The following is a 19,271-nucleotide window of genomic DNA, read 5'->3' as shown; positions in this document are numbered from 1 at the left end:
GATCCTTCAGAAATCATTCTAATATGATGATTTGATGCTCAAGAAACATTCATTATTATTATCAATGTTGAAAACAGTTGTGTACATTTTTTTTTCAAAATTCTTGATGAATAGAAAGTTCAAAAGAACAGCATTTATTTAAAATAGAATATTTTCTAACATTATAAATGTCTTTACTGTAATTTCTGATCAGTTTAACTCATCCTTGATGAATAAAAGTATCGATTTATTTTATTTCTTTACCCCAAAAATAAAATTAAAATTCTTACTGACCCCAAACTTTTGAACTGTAGTGTTTAATGTTACAAAGGCTTTCCATTTCAGATAAATGCTGTTTATGCTAAATGATAAATGCTTACTGACCCCAAACTTTTGAACGGTAGTGTATATATATATGTGTGTGTGTGTGTGTGTGTGTGACCACCCTGAATTTAGTTGGGTCACAGGGATATTGGTTTGTTTGTATATATTTCTTTCTTTTTTTATTACCTACACATGTCTATTTCAGTTTACTTGTATATCTAAGTTTTATTATTGTAGTGAGTTTACATTGGGAACATTTGCATTTTCTGAATTCTGGTCGGCAGTTTGAGAGAGTGGAGTTGCCGTGGCGATTGCGGTGCATCCTCAGACAAGCAACCACTAACTATTGTCTCTCTCTCATACTGTTAAGGTTAGTTATTAAATTCATTCATTTTCATATCAAATGTTTATTTACATGTTTTAATGTTATATATATATCACATGCTTTTGTCATAAAGAAGTCCATTCGTGTATACTTACGAGTTCAGCCAGTTGTGTGAATTAGGCTAGAGCATGTCTGTACATATGGTTAAGGTTCCTATCTTGATTTATTTATTTACTTATTTATTGTGATTTGATTTAAGTATCTATATGTTATATGTATTTCAACGTATTTATGAATCCTGTGATTCAAAGTGTCTTAATGACTCTGAAGTACAATATTGATTAAAAGACAACAAAGAGGACCTTTAAGCAACCACTAACTATTCTCTCTCTCTCTCTCTCTCTCTCTCTCTCTCTCTCTCTCTCTCTCTCTCTCTCTCTCACTCTCTCATTTACTGAGAAGTTTTTAAACTGCTTACAGTCCTGTCCTCCCGACTGCCCGGGGATATGTGTGTGTGTGTGTGTGTGTGTGTTACAGCTGTGCTGCTGTTATAAGGAAGTTCAACACTCTTACTTCAGCAATAAAAACTAAAAAATGTTGCTCAAATGTGATGTTTATATAAAGTCATTTTTGCTCATTAGTATGGTTGTATAGTACATAAAGTATATTTGTGTTATTTAACATTTAATTATTGCAGGTTTGCATACTATTCTTAGTTTTCATTTTACTGTATTTACTATTTTGAGGAATACTGAATCAGTTTTTGTGCACGTGAAATGTTCACATTTGAGATCTACAGTAATCATGATGTTCACACACAACTCCTCTGCTCTCACTCCTGATTTCTGAGGACAGGAGAGCTGTCAGTCAATACATTGGAAAACAAACTAACCCGTGTAACTTATTTGATGAAGAAAAAAACTGATGTTTTGCTGTAAATGTAAAAGTAATGCATTACTAGTTACTTGAAAAGTAATCACTACTCGTGTTACTTAATGCCTTTACTAAGTTAGTAAATACACTTTAATTTTGCCTACAACAATAACTGTATTACTTATATGAGATATGTATTTAAATTAATATAGAATTGTATATATTATTGGTCTGTCCGTCCATAAAAATTCAATCTCATGACTACACAGCCTTGGAAGTGTCCAGTAGGAGGCAGCACTCAAACACGGGACATCATTCAGTCTCAGTCACTCTTCTCTTCTGCTGACCTGTGCTGAAGCACGCGCTGTTCCAGTCCTGTGTGTTTACACCACTCACACACTCCTTCAACTGAACTACAGCTTTTCCTCTGGTGAGTCCATCTATTACTGGTTTTACTGACATTTTAGAGTTTGCATTAGTGAAATCAATGTGTATTTACACGAGCACAGTTAGCTAGAATCCGCAGTTTGACAAATCAGACGAATGCATGTGTCATTTCTCTTAATAACGCATCATAGATGTGAAAGCATTTGCTGGATTACAGTAGATTTGCGTGTTTACACATGCATTTATTGCACAACTTAAGTGTGCACGTGATTTAGCCAGTTAGCTGTGCGAATGACCCACCCTGCTTGAAAAATCATAGCTGGTTTCTACTTGGACCAGCAAAATGCACATCATCCTAAAGTCGTGTAGTTGCTGGTGTCTTGCAAGTCTGAGCTGGTCATTAGGTTTTTTCATGAGCTTGTTTTTTAGTGACCAGTAGCACTAAAAACTAGCTAACATATTTCAAATCACAGTGGGATATGCAATGCATAAGCTTCATTATTGATGTTCTGGAGATAATCATAGTTGTCTTCCATCAGCAGGATTGGGAGCGAGGGCTCCACGTTATGTCATGCACGATGGATGTGAAGAAACTGAAGGTGAACGAGCTGAAAGAGGAGCTGCAGAAGCGTGGGATGGACACCCGAGGCCTTAAAGCGGATCTGGTGGAGCGTCTGCAGGAGGCTCTGGAGGACGAGAAGAAACACACCTGTGATGAGGATGAGAAGAAACACACCTGTGATGAGGAGACAGAAGCAGGTACTAGAGTTTGAGTGCATGAAGATGCATGCTTCTGATCTAATGATGATGATAATGCTTGTGTGATCTCATGTGTGACAGGTGTTGAGGCTGGGAATGATGAGCGGTCTGATCCGGGACAGATGGACGGTGAGAAACAGGGCTCTGATAGTGATCCTAAAGGCCCTGAAGACGAAACTAAATCTGAGACTGTGGAGGAACAACATGCGACCGCTGAGACGATCTGCAAGGAAGGTAAGACTGCGACTGGGAGTTTGAATGCATTTCATCCTCAATTTTGAATGATGTGTCCCTCTGGTATGTGACTTGTCTCGCTTGTTTATACGTAATTAAAACTTATGATATTTTCTACCTCTTGACCAGAATTTTTTTTTTCTTCGAGAGCCGGGTTAACTGAAATATTCGTCACACGTCAAGTCAAGTCACCTTCATTTATATAGTGCTTTTAACAATGTGAATTGTTTCAAAGCATCTTTACATTGATAATAGGAAATTACAGTAACAGAGTAATGCTAGTGTTACTTATGTGTGTTAATTACAGTAACACACATCACACACAAGTAACACTACTTAAGATAGCTAATAACTCATGCTGCAATGACATGAATATTAATTTTACATAATATTTACTAAATTAGAAATAACTCAAATGAATCGATATGAAAAATATAATTTGAGCTTATTGGTTTCACATACTATTTTCACAAATTGTTATAAACATGAATAAAAAGGAAGTAAACACAGTAACAACAATGCACTCAGGAATATGGGAATATGTGTAAGTCTTATTAATGTGTTTCCTGCCACTTCCATAAGTGGTGCTTAATCATATAGAGGTCAGGGGTCTGTACCATGAAGCCGGTTTAGGTGGCTAGCCCGATATGTTTCAGTTTAGTTTGTGCCAACCCTGGGTTTTAGGCACCATGAAAGTGGTTTGCTTTTAGCAGTGTTCATCGCCATAGTAACTTACGCTCCACGGCTAACCTGGTGCGGGTCAGGTGATGTTCCAGGTAAGAGGTTGCAAACCGAACTTTGACCAATCAGCTGTGAGCAAAGTGACGCATGTCTGATGCGATAGTCACTCCACCTGTTTCTACTCCAAATTAAAGGTCACTACATAGCAAATGATTTTTAAAGACAAAATCGTCCGGCTTTTAGTAATGCTTATTTAGAATAATAATTTTAGTTTATCAATTATTATTACGCACAGTTTAATTGAATAAATATGTAAAGGTAATATAAATATGCTTTAGAATCAATAGATGAAGCTAATAAATGACTACATGTGAGCTTAAATGTTACATTTTCTCTACCTTTATCAACTGTATAAACTAACTTCACAACTTTTACTTGCACTGATATAGCAAGACTTTTTATTTTAGTTGTCCTCTTTCATACACAGCTATTTTCTTCTTTAGATTCGTTTAAATTCTTTATGTTTTTCAATCTCGTAATGTTCTGTAGTGAATCACGCTGCTTCTCTCGCGAGAAATGAGTCTCAGTTTCACTCTTTCTCAGCACGTGATTGGTTGTTCACTACTGATGTCACACCTAAACTCCGGATCAAAGCCTGAGTTGACAGAGAAAGTTGATGATCAGCATCATGGTACCAACAACTCAAAACTAATCCTGTAACCCTGAGTTTGTTCAACTACCATCATGGTACAGGCCGCTGATGTTTTGCAATGTCATATCGGAATTCAAGTGACTTTTACTCTAGATCAACATTCATCACTTATGTTTTTCTAGCTGGTGATACTACTTCATTGCCCCCTTTTTTTACTTCAGATGCCCCGTCTTCAGTGCTTCAGGCTTCCTTTGGAAGTTTCCTCGAGTGTTGACATCCAGTGCTTTATATATTGAATATTGATTGTTTCACAGCAGAAGAAGTGGCACCAGTGAAGGTGAAAAATGAAGATGAGATAAAGCCGGAGCAGCAGCGATCTGACCCTGACGGTGAAAGGGAAGATCTGGAGAGACGGCAGACTGTTAAATCCAAGTCTGAACAGGACGGACATGCACATCATGGCCACAAGAGGCGCTATGATGAGAGCCACGGTTACAGCTACTATGAGCACCGTGAAGACAGGAGGTGAACTTACCACAGAGCTTCTGTTATCATCCTATCAGCATTAGGATTTTGACTTGATGCGGATTGACATTGTGATTTTCTGTTTGATCACAGGTCCCGTTCTCCTCTGCCTCCCGCTGAAGAGGACGAGGAAGACTTTGATGGCACACTAGTGGCCATTGACACTTGTACGGAAGGGCTTGTTTTATTCAATCATGATTTATTATCTCGAAAATAGTCATGATAATGTAATTCTCTCTGCTAACCTCAACAGATAACTGTGACTTGCACTTCAAAGTCTCTCGGGATCGCTGCAGCGGATATCCGTTGACCATCGAGGGGTTTGCTTACCTGTGGTCTGGAGCACGGGCCACGTATGGCGTAAGCAAGGGACGCGTGTGCTATGAGATGAAGGTAATGTATACCGCTCAAAAGTTTGGGGTCGGTCAAACAGGTCTCTAATGCTCACCTAGGCTGCATTTATTTGATCAAAATCAAGTAAAACAGTAATATTGTGAAATATTATAACTCTTTAAAAAAACAGTTTTCTATAGATATTTGAAAATGACTTTTTTTTTTCCTGTATTCATTTATTCCATGTCACACAGTCCTTCAGAAATCATTCTAATATGCAGATTTGCTGCTCAAGAATTTTTTTTTTTTTTTTTTTGCTCAATATTTTTGTGGAAACTGATCTCTTTTTTTCAGGATTATTTGATGAATATAAAGTTCAGAAGAACAGCATTTATTTGAAGTATTTTGTAACATTATACATGTCTTTACTGTCCTTTTAATCTGTTCATATTAATTTCTTTCAAATCATACTGACCACAAACTTTTAAGTGTATGTAGTTTTGTTGTTTTTCCATGATTAACTCTTAAATCAACTTAAATGATAATTCACCTCTGGCAAAATGGGCTTTCAATTAAACTTGGCTGCCTATACAGTTGTAAGGCTAAAAAAGGCTGTTGTCATCCTTTTCCCAAATAGGTTGGGAAACTTCAACACCCATAATGCACTGGGCATGTTGTCGTCAAAGGCTGCTATGGATGCCCCCCAAAATGACTATTATTTAATAAATGTATTATCTTTAGTTGTCATTCAGAATAAGGTGTTTTTTTGTTATTTCAGATCCTTGAGAATGTATCAGTAAAGCATCTTCCCAGCAGCGAGCCTGACCCGCACGTCGTGAGAGTCGGCTGGTCTCTGGATGCCTGCAGCACACAACTTGGTGAGGAAGCACACGTTCACTCGGACACGATTTGTTGTAGAAATGATCTTTACTGATACTTACGTTAGGATATTACTATGTTTCAGGGGAGGAGCCGTTCTCTTATGGGTATGGAGGAACAGGGAAAAAGTCTTCCAGTTGCAAATTTGAAGATTACGGAGAGAAGTTTGGTGAAAGCGATGTCATTGGATGTTATATTGTGAGTGCTTCTTAACTTCTTGCTGTATACTGCCAATCAGGCAGCTGACTTCTAAAGGTGCTGTCACGTTTACCATTGCTCTGCAAAATTTAGAGCAAAATCCAGTCACTTAAATGTGAATTGGTTCAATGAAGAATTATGCACAGGAAACTTGAATTGAGTGTGGCATTAGCATGTTGCTAAGCTAATGACATGATACTGTAAAACTCTATTCTGAGCATATAAACACATCAATATTGGGTAAATGGCTCTCATTTTAATTAGTTTGAACAGTATTTGGATGGGACTCTATGATGCCTTAAAGGAATAGTTTACTTAAAAATGAAAATTCTATCATCATTTACTCACCCTCAAGTTGTTTCAAACCTGTATGACTTCTTCTTTCTTCTGCTGAACATAAAGGAAGATATTTTGAAGAATGCCGGTAACCAAACAGTTGATGGACCCATTGACTTCCATTGTATTTTTTTTCTTACTATGGAAGTCAATGGGGTCCATCAACTGTTTGGTTACCGGCATTCTTCAAAATATCTTCCTTTATGTTCAGCAGAAGAAAGAAACTCATACAGGTTAGAATCAACTTGAGGGTGAGCAAATGATGACAGAATTGTTATTTTTAAGTGAACTATCCCTTTAAAATGCTGTTTAGGTTGGCAGCTCACTAGGTTGAAATGAAAGAAAAGCAAAATTACGAACATAAAACTACTTGAATGAAGTAGTTGACTTGATGAATAAACTTGTAGTCTCATACGTTTGTCTTTTACAGGACTTTGACAGCCATGAGCAGGTTAAAATGGCTTTCTCAAAGAACGGGAAGTGGCTTGATGTGGCATTTGACATATCTAAAGAAGAGCTGGCTGGTCGTGCGCTGTATCCTCATGTCCTGGTGAAGAACTGCGCTGTCCAGTTTAACTTTGGCCAACAGGAGGAACCTTTCTTTCCTTTGCCAGATGGGTACACATTCATCGGGACCGTCGACATGGAGAACAGGGTCAGAGGCACTGTTGGTCCTACCAACAAATCTGATTGTGAGGTAATTTCTCCTAATTCACTCCATACAGTGTTGAGGAACACAGTTTGACCCATGAAGAGAAACCAATATGTTTAATGAAAATCTGAAGTTTAGTCAGTTGACAGAGTTGACACTGAACTCCACACTATCTAAGGCTGTAGAAAATAAGAGTATCCAGCCTCAAACTAATTTTGGATACAGAAACACCAGATCTTATAGGACGATCAGTTGGCGTCATTTATACAGGTTCACAAAGAATAATTCTAGTAGCATCCAAACATGGTGTACTGTTCTTTACACAAATGTGCTTATTTAAAGGCGCAGTGAGTGATTTCTGAGAAAAACTATTGATATTTGAAATCAACCCAAACAAACACACCCCTCCCTTCATTGCTCCGCCCACAAAATGCACGAACACACAATGCAAGAGTGGATGACTCTCTATCATAGCTGAAGCCAAGCAAAATAATGCTTTGTGAAAAATAAAGCAAAGATTACAAAGAAAAAAAAAATGAACATGCTGTACAGTCCACAAAAGAGTTTGTTGTTAGTTTCCAGCAGCTCCAGGCAAACAATGACACACAAAACTGGTGCACTTTTGTGCGTTATTGACCTTCATAACCCTAGGCACAGTTGTTTGTGCACATTAGCCAGGCTAAATAAATAAACACTGTTACTGTATTCCTGACATGGGTCAGACACATTGGCCATGATGGTAATACCTGAATATATGCAATAGATTTAAGAAACTATGATTCCTTTTTGTTTATGTAATATAAGAGGAGGGGATTGTAAGTCCGACCCTTTAAAAGGTCATGTGACCATTAGATTTTATGTTTTACTTTATCGTTGCAGGGAAGCTTTTGTATGATTGTATAGTGTCTGATGTGACATTTTTGACAATGAAATCTTACAGTACATAGATACACTACTGTTCGATTTTTATTTTTTATTTTTAAAGAAATATATGCTTTTCAATTCAGCAAAGGTGCATTAAATTGATCAAAGGAGACAGTAAAGACATTTAGTGTTACACAAGATCTTAAATTAATGCTGCTCTTTTGAACTCGATATTCATCAAAGAATTCTGAAAAACATAATAATGTACCTTTCCACAGCAATCTTAGGCAGCAAACCTGTTTTCAACATTGATAATAATCAGAAATGTTTCTCTAGCAGCAAATCATCATATTAGAATGAGTTCTGAAGGATCATGTGACACTGAAGACTGGAGTAATGATGCTGAAAATGATCACAGGAACAAATTACATTTTATTCAAATAGAAAACGTTATTTTTTTTAAATTGTGATATTTCACAATATTGTGTTTTTTACTGTATTTTTTTTATCAAATAGATTCAGTGTCTGTGAGTATTAGAGACTTCTTTCAAAAACTAAAATATCGTACTGACCCTAAACTTGAATATTAGTGACTATGGTCTCAAAGATTGTTGTCTGTAGGTCGTGATGATGGTCGGTCTTCCTGCTTGCGGTAAAACCACATGGGCCTCTAAGCATGCAGAAATGAACCCAGAGAAGAAGTTTAACATCCTGGGCACAAACGCCATCATGGAGAAAATGAAGGTAGGATCAGCAGCTTTAAATGTGTTTTGTGGTTCACATTTGAGAAAATATGTCATGTTTTTGACTGGAACTTTTAACTTTATTTGCAAATTTATACATGTATATATTTTTCATACTTTTGAACGGTAGTGTATACTGCTTAAAAAAAAAAAAAGCATGGTTCTCTTGTATGGTCTTAGGTGATGGGATTGCGTCGCCAGCGGAACTATGCCGGACGCTGGGATATCCTGATTCAACAGGCCACTCAGTGTCTGAACCGACTGATCCAGATCGCCGCACGCAAAAAACGAAACTACATCCTGGATCAGGTACAGCAAACACCTTCCCATGATTCCCAGCGAAAGCATAACCGTGAATGAGCTTTTCGTGTTCTTCTTCTAATTTATTTATGAATCTTTCTGGATAAATATCTTTCATCTTTTATCTTATCCTTCATATGTTAGAGTAGATGCAGCAACCTTTGATTGAATGTTGTATTGAAAGGAGAAACTGAAGTGTCAGAAAAACATCATGAACATCAAACATGTTCTTTTTAGCATTTTAATTATCTTGCATTTCCAATTATGTTGAATTGTTCTGTGAGCCTCTCTGATAATGATTAGTAGCCCACGACTGTGTTAAGACAAGTATTCTCCGCCTGGTGAGTGAGAGAAACACATTTTGTTGCATCGGTAATTCTGAAAGAAATATCCTTGGTTATAAAGAGACGTCTGTTATCTTGTGGGTTGCTTTTGTTGTTGTAGTGTTTGTTTTAGGGCTGTGAAATGATTAATCGCATCCAAAATAATCCATTTGTGTTTACATAATATATGTGTGTGTACTGTGCATAATTATTTTGTATATATAAATACACACACATGCATATATTTAAGAAATAGTTGCTTATACTGTGTGTGTGTGTGTGTGTGTGTGTATATATATATATATATAGATAGATAGATAGATAGATAGATAGACAGACATGTGTAGGTAATAAAAGAAAGAAAGAAAGAAAGAAAGAAAGAAAGAAAGAAAGAAAGAAAGAAATATATACAAACAATCCAATATCCCTGTGACCCAACTAAATTCAGGGTGGTCACATATGTAATGTAATGTAATGTAATAATATATAATCAGTCTATCTGTCTGTCTGTCTGTCTATATAAAATTTGTATTATAAATAATTATAAATATTTTATATATAAATAACACAATTTTCTTAAATATATACATGCATGTGTGTGTATTTATTTATTTATATATATATATACCAAATAATTATGCACAGTGTACACACATATTATGTAAACACAAGCTTTTATTTTGGATGTGATTAATCGCGATTAATCGTTTCACAGCCCTACTTTGTTTCAGTAAAAAGGTAAGTAGTAAATCTAATTTCTTGGCTTTTCAGGACAGTTGTAGTATGTCAGAGCGGCTCTCTCGCTTTGCATGACGTGACAGAAAACTAGTTGTCCAGTTCTGTTCACTCAGCGCAAGTTTTCCGAGATTGTGGTTGTGAGTCCTGAAAGCGTACAGGTGTGAGTTTGGTTATAGAATGCTGTTTTCTCTCTCGTAAATAACTGAATGTAACCGTATTAAGGACTCAAATACAGGACTGACAAGCGTATTCTGCTGCTGTGTGAACATGTTGTAAGGGTTCTTCAGGGAAAGAAAGAAAAACTACTCTTACTTCATTGCCGGGTTCCAGATATTGTTCCTGGAAAACACATTTTTACAAAACGTAAAAGAAAAAAATAATAAACAGCTTCTGCTTCTTTCTTGTCCCTATTTCTAGACAAATGTATATGGATCAGCCCAGAGACGAAAAATGCGTCCTTTTGAAGGCTTTCAACGCAAGGCTGTTGTAATTTGTCCCTCGGACGAAGATTTAAAAGAGCGAACGTTAAAGCAAACCGAGGAAGGGAAGGATGTGCCCGATCATGCTGTTTTAGAAATGAAAGGTAAGAACGCTGCGATGGAAAACAGCAACATCAGAAATGAAAAAAGATCACTTGATTAAACTTCTGCCTTTTGTAATTAAACTTTAATGATCATAGAAAGCGGCTTTATCTCTCGGACCCCTGTTCTTAGGCCCTGTTCACACCTGGTATTAAGATGCATTTTGGTCGATCGGATCACAAGTGGAAGACGCTAAATACAGGAGTAAACGGGGTCTAAAACATGTCCACTATTGACCACTTCCAGAGGTAGTCAAAAATGCATTTGAATGGATTGCTTTCGTAGTGTAATACACTCATGTGGTCGAATGTGTTCGAATAGTCACAAAAGACGCCTACTCTCCAACTACTGATCTAATGAGTGAACATTATGGGACGAGCTCTAGACAGACGGGATTTCAACTTTGTCGGCTGGAGACTCAAGTTTGGTTTAAAGACGAAAAATGTACCAAGCACAATGTTCTCTCTCCATTCCTGATTTCTAACACACACTCACAGCGTTCGGCTGGTGCAGAAACTAAATCTGATGCTCTCCGTGTGTATTCATATGTAAATTGCGTGAGCTTATTTCGTCCATTAGATTGAAAGATCTGAAAAAGCCTGTACATTTACACACCCGTAGACCCTCCACTCGAAGAAATCAGGACAGAAGTGGTTGAAAGTGGACAAAAGAGAGATTAATACACCAGGTGTAAACTGGTTTGAGTCTCCCTCGTCTACTTGTGATCCGATCGAACAAAATGCATCTTAATAGCTTTCCTGTAGCTCAAACAGTAGAGCATTGGCACTTGCAACGCCAAGGTCATGGGTTCGATTCCCAGGGAAAGCAAGAACTGTTAAGAATGTAAATGTGTTCCTTGAAATGCAATGTAAGTCGCTTTGGATAAAAGACTCGAAACATCTATGAAACATCAGATGCTGCAAACCAAGCATTGTTTATTACAGTGTAATAATTCACACTAATATTGTACCAGTCCAAATAAACACATGTTGGTTTAGTTCCAGAAGTGTTTTTGATGTTGCAGTGTTGTTCATCTCCCTCACATGATTTTTAAATTAATGTTTTTCTTGTCAGTTAAACATTTCTCAATTATCCTCAGAGCAATATTCTCTGAGTTCAGAATTTAATAAAGGTTTAGTTTTCTGGTGGTTTGATCCGTCCCACCTTCTTTCCTCTTTCCATGGCTTTAAAGCCAACTTTGCGCTACCAGAGGTTGGCGACTTCCTGGATGAAGTGACCTTTGTTGAGCTTCAGAAAGTGGAGGCAGAGGAGCTGGTGAAACGGTACAATGAGGAGGGTCGTAAGGCCGGGCCTCCTCCCGAGAAACGCATGGACAGCTGGGGAACCCGGAGACGTGACAGCAGCCACCAGCAGTACGACAACCACGGAGGATCGAGAGGAGACCACCGGAACAGAGGAGCACCTGCGGGAGGCTATAGGGGAGGTGGAGTGACCTTATGAGTTCACTTATTCAAAAATTCTGTCATTTGTGTGTTTTTGTCATCTTGCTCTGTGCTTTGTCAGGTTATAACCGTGATGGTTACAGTCAGAACCGCTGGGGAGGAAATTACCGAGACGGGCGAGATGGATACAGCAGCAGACATCAGTCTGAAGGATCCTACAGTAATAACCGCTATGGCTCCTATAGCAAAGAGGGGAATAGCCAAGTGAGTGATGTTCACAGCCATGTCCAAATCTACGCTTGCAAACTCTGTGCATGAAATCCATTCTGGACGATCATCTTGTTTGTTAACGTTCTTAAGTCTGAATCAGGCTTGAATTGGTTTGAAATTGATGCCATCCTTAATATTTACATCTGAGGTGAGCTTGTGGTTGTGGTTATGGTAAGGGGTGTGACATTTCCCGAACACTCGATACGCTCTGCTAATCACAACACACTGGGCCAGCTAACCAATCACAGCACATTTCGTATTTTGAAAGGAGGGACTTCATCGAAACAATGTGACTGGGGAGAGAGGGTGCTTTAATGTAAAATATGGGGAAAATAATTTGTTTTTTGAACAATCAAGCATGAAAGCATATTCTACTACACCCCAAAAACAAAATCAAGACTCGGAAAAAGGGCATAATAGGACTCCTTTAACTGCTGTTTTTTAAATGATGCAGCGCATATTTACATGTTCATCTAAACGTCGCTCTCAGTAGTGTGGGTGGCGTCAGGATGTTTGCTAAAGGACAAAAATTAACTTTACTGGGAGTATATTGGGACCTTATGAGATGTTTATGTGCATTTATCTATTGTTGTTGTTTTTGTTTTATTTTGCTTTCTATTTTTAGAGTTATCATCAGGGTTATAATCAAGGCTACAACCAGGGCAACTATAGCCAAGGAAACTACAACCAAGGCTACAACTATGGCAACTACAGCCAATATCCAGGTTATGGACAAGGTTACCATGACAGTCAAGGATCTGGACAATCATATAACCAGCAAAACTACAATCAACAGTATCAACAGGTGAGTTACAAGGAATGTTCTGTGATTAAAAACAACTTTAGCTACAGTATGTGAAAGCATTTGTGGTGGCTGAAAACCATTTTGACTTGTCCCTCAACTAACAGTTTTAAAAGCTTCTAGTCTGCTACTCTTGGTAAAATCGTATAAAATAGGAATATCTCTCAACTATCATGAAAGGGGTTCATATTATGGATATAAAATGTACAAATCAATCTCTGAAAAATATGATTACTGCTAATAATAATTAAGCATATGGCAGCTTGTTAGCACTCCACCCGAATGTTAATTTTATAATAAAGTCAAACTATTAATGCACTAAAACGGAAAAGTTTTTCCTTGGCGTTTCTCAAGTACAGATAACAATGTTGTCAAAACGATCTCCGTTCACACAGATCCGCAAAAACGACTAAAACGCTGTATCACGACCAAACACTGTTGTCATGTAAATGAACGACCAAAACGCATAAAAAGTTTGCCTTTTTTAGTTAAAAAATGGTGTGTAAACAACCCCTTAGATTGAAAGTGCATTACTGTAAATGCATTTTCTATTCTTTATTATAATAAACTGATTGAGTGTTTCAAATTATTGTCTGCATGCCACATATGCTGTTAATAGAGTTGTTTTTTAAACATTCCTTGAATATTTTATAATCATTTTACGTCCTCTTATTACATTTAAACACTTTTGTCATTATTAGATCAGATGATTGAAATGTAAAACCATAGGTACGTTCACTCCATGTCGTAATTACGAGATTTCAACTAAGCGTACACGTCCTCGTAGAGCTCGTAATTACAACTTGTAAACTTTGAATTTTCTCAAAGCTCCTACTTGTACCACCTGACCGCTGCAGATTCATTTAGTGTTGCGATGGAAAGGCATAATCCCCAGTCCGAGGACGTGAAAGGCGTCACATGTTGTCATCTGGAAAATAAGTCTGTAAAGTTGTCGTTTTATTGAAGCGTGATGTTTTTCTCCAGTATGCGCAGCAGTGGCAGCAGTATTACCAGAATCAGAGCCAGTGGAACCAGTACTACAGTCAATATGGGAACCACTCTGGACAGCAGGGCTCACAGTGAACAGGAACAACGCTCTGATATCATCACACACGTATACACACACCATGCCACGCTTCTCTTATTAAAACACGTCCGTCCACATCATTTAATTTTCTCTTTCACACCATTTACTCATTTATTTCCAAGACTGTTATAAGTCAACGATTGTTTGGAACTTAATGACTCCGTATAAAATTGACTGATATGATCAAACCCCTGAGGTTGAAATAAAGGACTATAATATGACTGATTTCTAGTGGATGTGAAAGATATTATTATTGGAAGGTGCTTCATGTTGTAGTACCACATCCAGCCTGCAGGTGTAGAAACTGTGAAATGCTTCGTCAACGCTGAACAAAGTTTTGATTTGCATAAATTCAATTTAATTTGGAATGTAGCTGCTTTTCATATAACTATTATAAGTCTTAATTTAACACGAGACATGAGTGTAAAAAGATTTTGTTTAAATTGTAGTTGTTCAATGTTTTAGATACTCATTGGCATCGCAGATGGGAAGATGAAGAGTTTTGTGTTGATAACTTCTCTTCTTGATAATAGAAAGCGCAAGCCAATTTTAAGTGTTCATAACTATCCTGGCTGAGAAACTAGCGCATTTATTTCTGAACTGTTTGGTGTTCTTCGTGGACGTTATTTGTTCTGTCCTGTCCAATTCATTTTTGCTTTGAGAATTAAATTGTAAAACACTACCGTGGCTCTGCTGATGGTTTAAAACTCAAACATGAAGTGTCGTCACACTCACTCACAACATTTAATGAAACCAGCGTTCATTCGTATAGGACAAAGAAAACATTTCGGTCATTTTGTCATTTTTATTTCAATCACATCAGGCAGTGCTTTATTATGGAAAATACTTAAGATTTATCATTCCTCAATAAATAAAAATCTATAGCCTAAATTCAAGATTTAGTAAAACAGACATTCAAGTTGGAGATGGTCTAACAGAAAACATGTTAGAAAAACAATCAAAATTGGTCCACAGTGTTCGTTTTAATTGACCCTTAATGTCACTCTCCCGCTCTTTTTCCATACGCCAGATGGACACGACCACTAATGAAGTAGATTGTGATCATTTTGAATTGAGACAGGACTATTGTCTGATATAAACAGTGATATAATACCCTTTGTCTCCTTCTCAATGAAATTGTTCATTACATAAGGCACAGTGATGCATTCTGGGTGTTATATCAGCACCGAAATCACGTCCCTTAACAGAGGAGGTACATTCTTCCTGTTCAAGTCCAATACAGTCGGCCATTTCCCATCAGTGTGAATATTAAGGCAGTAGATGTTTGTACTCAATCGAACGATTCTTGCAGAAAGCACCTCGCACTTCGTGTCGAAAGGCAAGAAAGTCCGTCGGTCTCGTACAAAGACGAGTGGTAGTGAGGTTGATGATGTCGCAGTCCACTTTTGAGTACTCGTGGAGATGCGAGGTCCGTTTAACCGGTCCTCGCTGGCAGTTGACGCTGGTGCATAGAGAGTTCTTACTGAACGGATCCACCGGCAGGGTTTCAAAGAGCCCTGAGGAAGCGGACCATCTGTAATTCCTTAAATAAAATCCCTTCACATTTAATGAACGTCATGAACAATCTGTTGAAGACAATAGAACAAGACAGTTGGCGAGAAAGATGAGGACATGTTCTTCAGTCTGTTCTGTCCAGTGTATTTAACAGTTCCACCACACACAAACAAACGGCCATTTGCACAGACTACTTCAGTCTGGTTCCTTTCGTTTATCTTTGTTCAGCTTCAGTTCATCCATTTTCTCCTGTAGGAGAGAACTAGGGGCAGATGAACCTCGCACCCTTGCTGGTAGAGTGGCACTCTGGGACGATAAGGCAGGGAACGTTAGTCTCAAGATGTGTTTGCTAACCAGTCTCACTCACCAACAATCTATTTTTGAAAACATCCACTTATGTTTGCTGTGAGGAATGCAAGAAAGTAAGACATTGTGTGCTTCATGGCAATACCTTTTCAAGGGGGGGGTGTTGTTTCTGGGAATGAAGACGATCTTTCCGTTTGGCCACCGGCGTCCAAACTCCTGGGTCTGTCTGAGTGGACCTGTCGGATAGTGTGCCCGCCTCGGCGTCGCTGTCTGATGAAGTTTGGCCCTTGGAGCTTTCAGATCGGTTTCCATTAGGAAAGACAAATGCTTCCTCTTCAGAACCTGATTTTGAAAGGCCGGAAAACAGAGCCAATAAATCATCTGCCAACTTAAGTCACCATGAAATTAAAAAATTGACCATTTTTTGTTTATTCTAAATTATTTATCCATGTAAAATGGCTAACTTCCCCTCACTCTGATGACGTGTTTAGTGACGCAAGGACGGGACAACCTGTCACTCGCATGAGATCACAGCAACAGCAAACCACAACCAAGCCTCAACCTCAGACGGCCACGGACCACTGGCTGAACGGCTGATGCACATGACACACTTAACTGGAAACTATTCAGCATTTTTGAAGTCTTCATCTGATTGGTTGAATTCTACAGGATTAGCAGGAGACGTGTGTGTCGCGTTCTTTAACGGTCAAAGCCGCCGTGATGCCAAACCCCCTCATGGAAAAAGAGCGCCGTTGTGTTTACAACTATGACAATGAGTCATACTAAACACTGGATTTTCAAAAGTATGTAAAGTTCATGGCAAAGACTTTTAAAATGCGTCCAAGAGTTTTACACACCGGTCTGTTATTGTAGGGACATCGACATTACATTTTCACGCGTAACAGAACGAACTGATTTGATTGGTTGCTTCACATGTCGGTCAGACGGCCTCTGGATGGTCCTTGGCCAATAAAAGCTGCTATGAAGTCCAGACCTTCTGCCGTCAGTCTGAAGATCTGGCTACGCACGACTAACAACCATACAATCAGTCCCGCTGTACTTTATTTTTTTTTATTTTTTTTTATTGTTCGAGAAGACGTTTTACGTCACAGTAGGGAAGACAATACTGTCACAGCTTTCGTTTTATGAAGACTTAAAGGATTTCTGTGGCTCTTAATCCATGTGTATTAGCTTTGTAGCTATCTGGATGCTAGTGTATTCATAGACATTGACATGAATTCACTTTTAGCAGATATACACATTTCAATTTCAGTCTTGCTCTTCCAGGAAAACGGATCAAAAATATACTGATGACTCATCCTGCACTACACAAATGTCTTATCAAACAGTTTCTAGAATTATATCACCCAAATACTATTTACAACTGACAGCAAGCGGTAAATGTCTATGCCATTATTATTATTTTTTTTACAATCATTAGGACACATTTCTCGATACTTAGGTCAGTTTTTCAAAACAGCACAACAGCAGTTGCTTTGATGCATGTGCCAATCTTCGCTAGTGTTATGGAAGAATGATAGCTTTAACGCATTTTGAATGTGAAATTAACACCTAACTGAAAGTTGGTTAGGAGAACTGTGTGATGACTTAAAGTGACAAGTATTGACGTACAGGGAAGTGTAACGGTGCATCGGTTGTTCATTGGATGGAGGGAGATCTGAATGTTAGCTTGAGGTCAAATTTAAGAAAGGGGTGGGGTTTAAGCGGACTAAATGATGTTTGACATGCGTCACCAGAGAGAAGTCCAAAATATTAAGACATTTAAAAATAAAACATACACATGGATGAATCACTCACAATAAGATTAATACGATTTACATTTCATGCTGACCTTAAAGGAGAACTCCGGTCAATTTTAACATTGAGCTCATTTTTTTGTACATTTGGAGTGCTGTCAGTACAGAGAACAACGACAAAAATCGGTGTTGCCTACACCGTGTTATCCTCTTTTTAAAATTTGCACCCTGTTGACTTCAATGGGGCAAGTACTAAACCTGCTTTTAGCCTCTTAACATCCTTGATGTGTCATTACAAGTGCACAGGTCATGTGAGTGATTCCTTCTGAGTGAACACGAGTGAGTCTGACTGCAGTAGATGTGAAAGAAATGTATAAAAATGATGTTATTTAAGCCAGCGCAAATACCTTTGTTTACATCCTGTTTTTCGGTTGAAGTCCAAAGTAGTCGATTGCCGAGTTCACGCGCGTGATCATAGGTACTAAACCTATGCGTGTGAACTCTGCAATAGACTACTTTGGACTTCAACCGAAAAACAGGATGTAAACAAAGGTATTTGCGCTGGCTTAAATAACATAATTTTTATTCATATCTTTCACATCTACTGCAGTCCGACTCACTCGTGTTCACTCTGAAGGAATCACTCACATGACCTGTGCACTTGTAATGACACATCAAGGAGGCTAAAAGCAGGTTTAGTACTTGCCCCATTGAAGTCAACAGGGTGCAAATTTTAAAAAGAGGATAACACGGTGTAGGCAACACCGATTTTTGTCGTTGTTCTCTGTACTGACAGCACTCCAAATGTACAAAAAAATGAGCTCAATGTTAAAATTGACCGGAGTTCTCCTTTAAAAATAAAAGGGACTGGCTCTTCGATTATATATGTCCCGACTAAACTTCCTGTTTAAATTGGAAATGCATCATTATGGGGGGAATACCTGGTTAATTTTAAAATGGCATACCGCTGTTACTATTTTTGCCGCATCTTTATATGCTTAAAATACCCATTAAGTAGTTTCATAAATGGTAGCATACTACTGTACTTATTAATAGTAAGGGAATTATGCTATTTCACATTCAGCCTGTGTTCATCAAGCTAATTCATAGGGGTTTTAAACGTGCATTAGCTTAAAGGTGCAGTGTATGATTTTTTTTGGTGCGAATTGCAACCAAAATAAGTTACGGTGGCGGACAGGAAAAGATGTCGTCGTCTGAGACAGCAGAGAGTAGCCAGTTAAGCAATGAGGTTTCTTTACAAAGATTATGTAAGAAATTGTTTACTTAATTATTAACGAAATGTTATTGCGAATATTATTGCTACTTGTTGATCATTGTGTCAGTGTTTTGTTCGCTGACTTTAGCTAGTTTCTTTGCATGAAGAACGACATAGTGATGAAACGCTTTTGTCCGTTAAGGGCCACTGTAGAAACATGACGGCGCAA

The 19,271-nt window shown here is 38.0% G+C and overlaps 2 protein-coding genes across 8 annotated transcripts in view; one reads left to right on the top strand and one right to left on the bottom strand.

The window, feature by feature from the left end:
- Positions 1 to 427: 427 nt before the first annotated feature.
- Positions 428 to 15,300, top strand: hnrnpul1 (heterogeneous nuclear ribonucleoprotein U-like 1). 2 transcript variants are annotated; one of them, XM_079874044.1, is made up of 17 exons: positions 428 to 673; positions 1,771 to 1,931; positions 2,431 to 2,647; positions 2,729 to 2,881; positions 4,529 to 4,739; positions 4,833 to 4,906; positions 4,993 to 5,132; positions 5,851 to 5,950; positions 6,037 to 6,149; positions 6,916 to 7,182; positions 8,623 to 8,745; positions 8,925 to 9,053; positions 10,523 to 10,688; positions 11,879 to 12,130; positions 12,211 to 12,353; positions 12,985 to 13,164; positions 14,146 to 15,300. In XM_079874044.1, exons 3-17 carry the CDS (start codon positions 2,455 to 2,457, stop codon positions 14,242 to 14,244), a joined length of 2,343 nt encoding a protein of 780 aa, XP_079730170.1. In that variant the 5' UTR covers positions 428 to 673; positions 1,771 to 1,931; positions 2,431 to 2,454; the 3' UTR covers positions 14,245 to 15,300. The 2 variants fall into 2 exon arrangements, with proteins under 2 accessions (XP_079730170.1, XP_079730171.1); XM_079874045.1 differs by lacking the exon at positions 428 to 673 and having other exon boundaries at positions 1,820 to 1,931; positions 2,428 to 2,647.
- rasgrp4 (RAS guanyl releasing protein 4) overlaps positions 15,060 to 19,271 on the bottom strand; it is a 26,113-nt gene continuing 21,901 nt past the window's right edge. For 4 of the 6 annotated variants that reach the window (XM_079874046.1, XM_079874048.1, XM_079874047.1 and 1 more), the window contains exons 16-17: positions 16,215 to 16,411; positions 15,348 to 16,069 (exon numbers count right to left, since the gene is read on the bottom strand). In XM_079874046.1, the coding sequence (XP_079730172.1) occupies positions 15,959 to 16,069; positions 16,215 to 16,411 (308 nt within the window). In that variant the 3' untranslated portion in view covers positions 15,348 to 15,958. Of the gene's footprint in view, positions 16,070 to 16,214; positions 16,412 to 19,271 lie in introns of all 6 variants that reach the window. The other 2 variants (XM_079874051.1, XM_079874050.1) reach the window with 2 other exon arrangements.

The sequence above is a fragment of the Squalius cephalus genome (assembly GCF_949319135.1).
Source record: "Squalius cephalus genome assembly, chromosome: 6".
NCBI classification, from domain to species: domain Eukaryota; kingdom Metazoa; phylum Chordata; class Actinopteri; order Cypriniformes; family Leuciscidae; genus Squalius; species Squalius cephalus.
The sequence above is the reverse complement of the archived record's forward strand: the minus strand, read 5'-3'. Positions and strand labels throughout refer to the sequence as shown.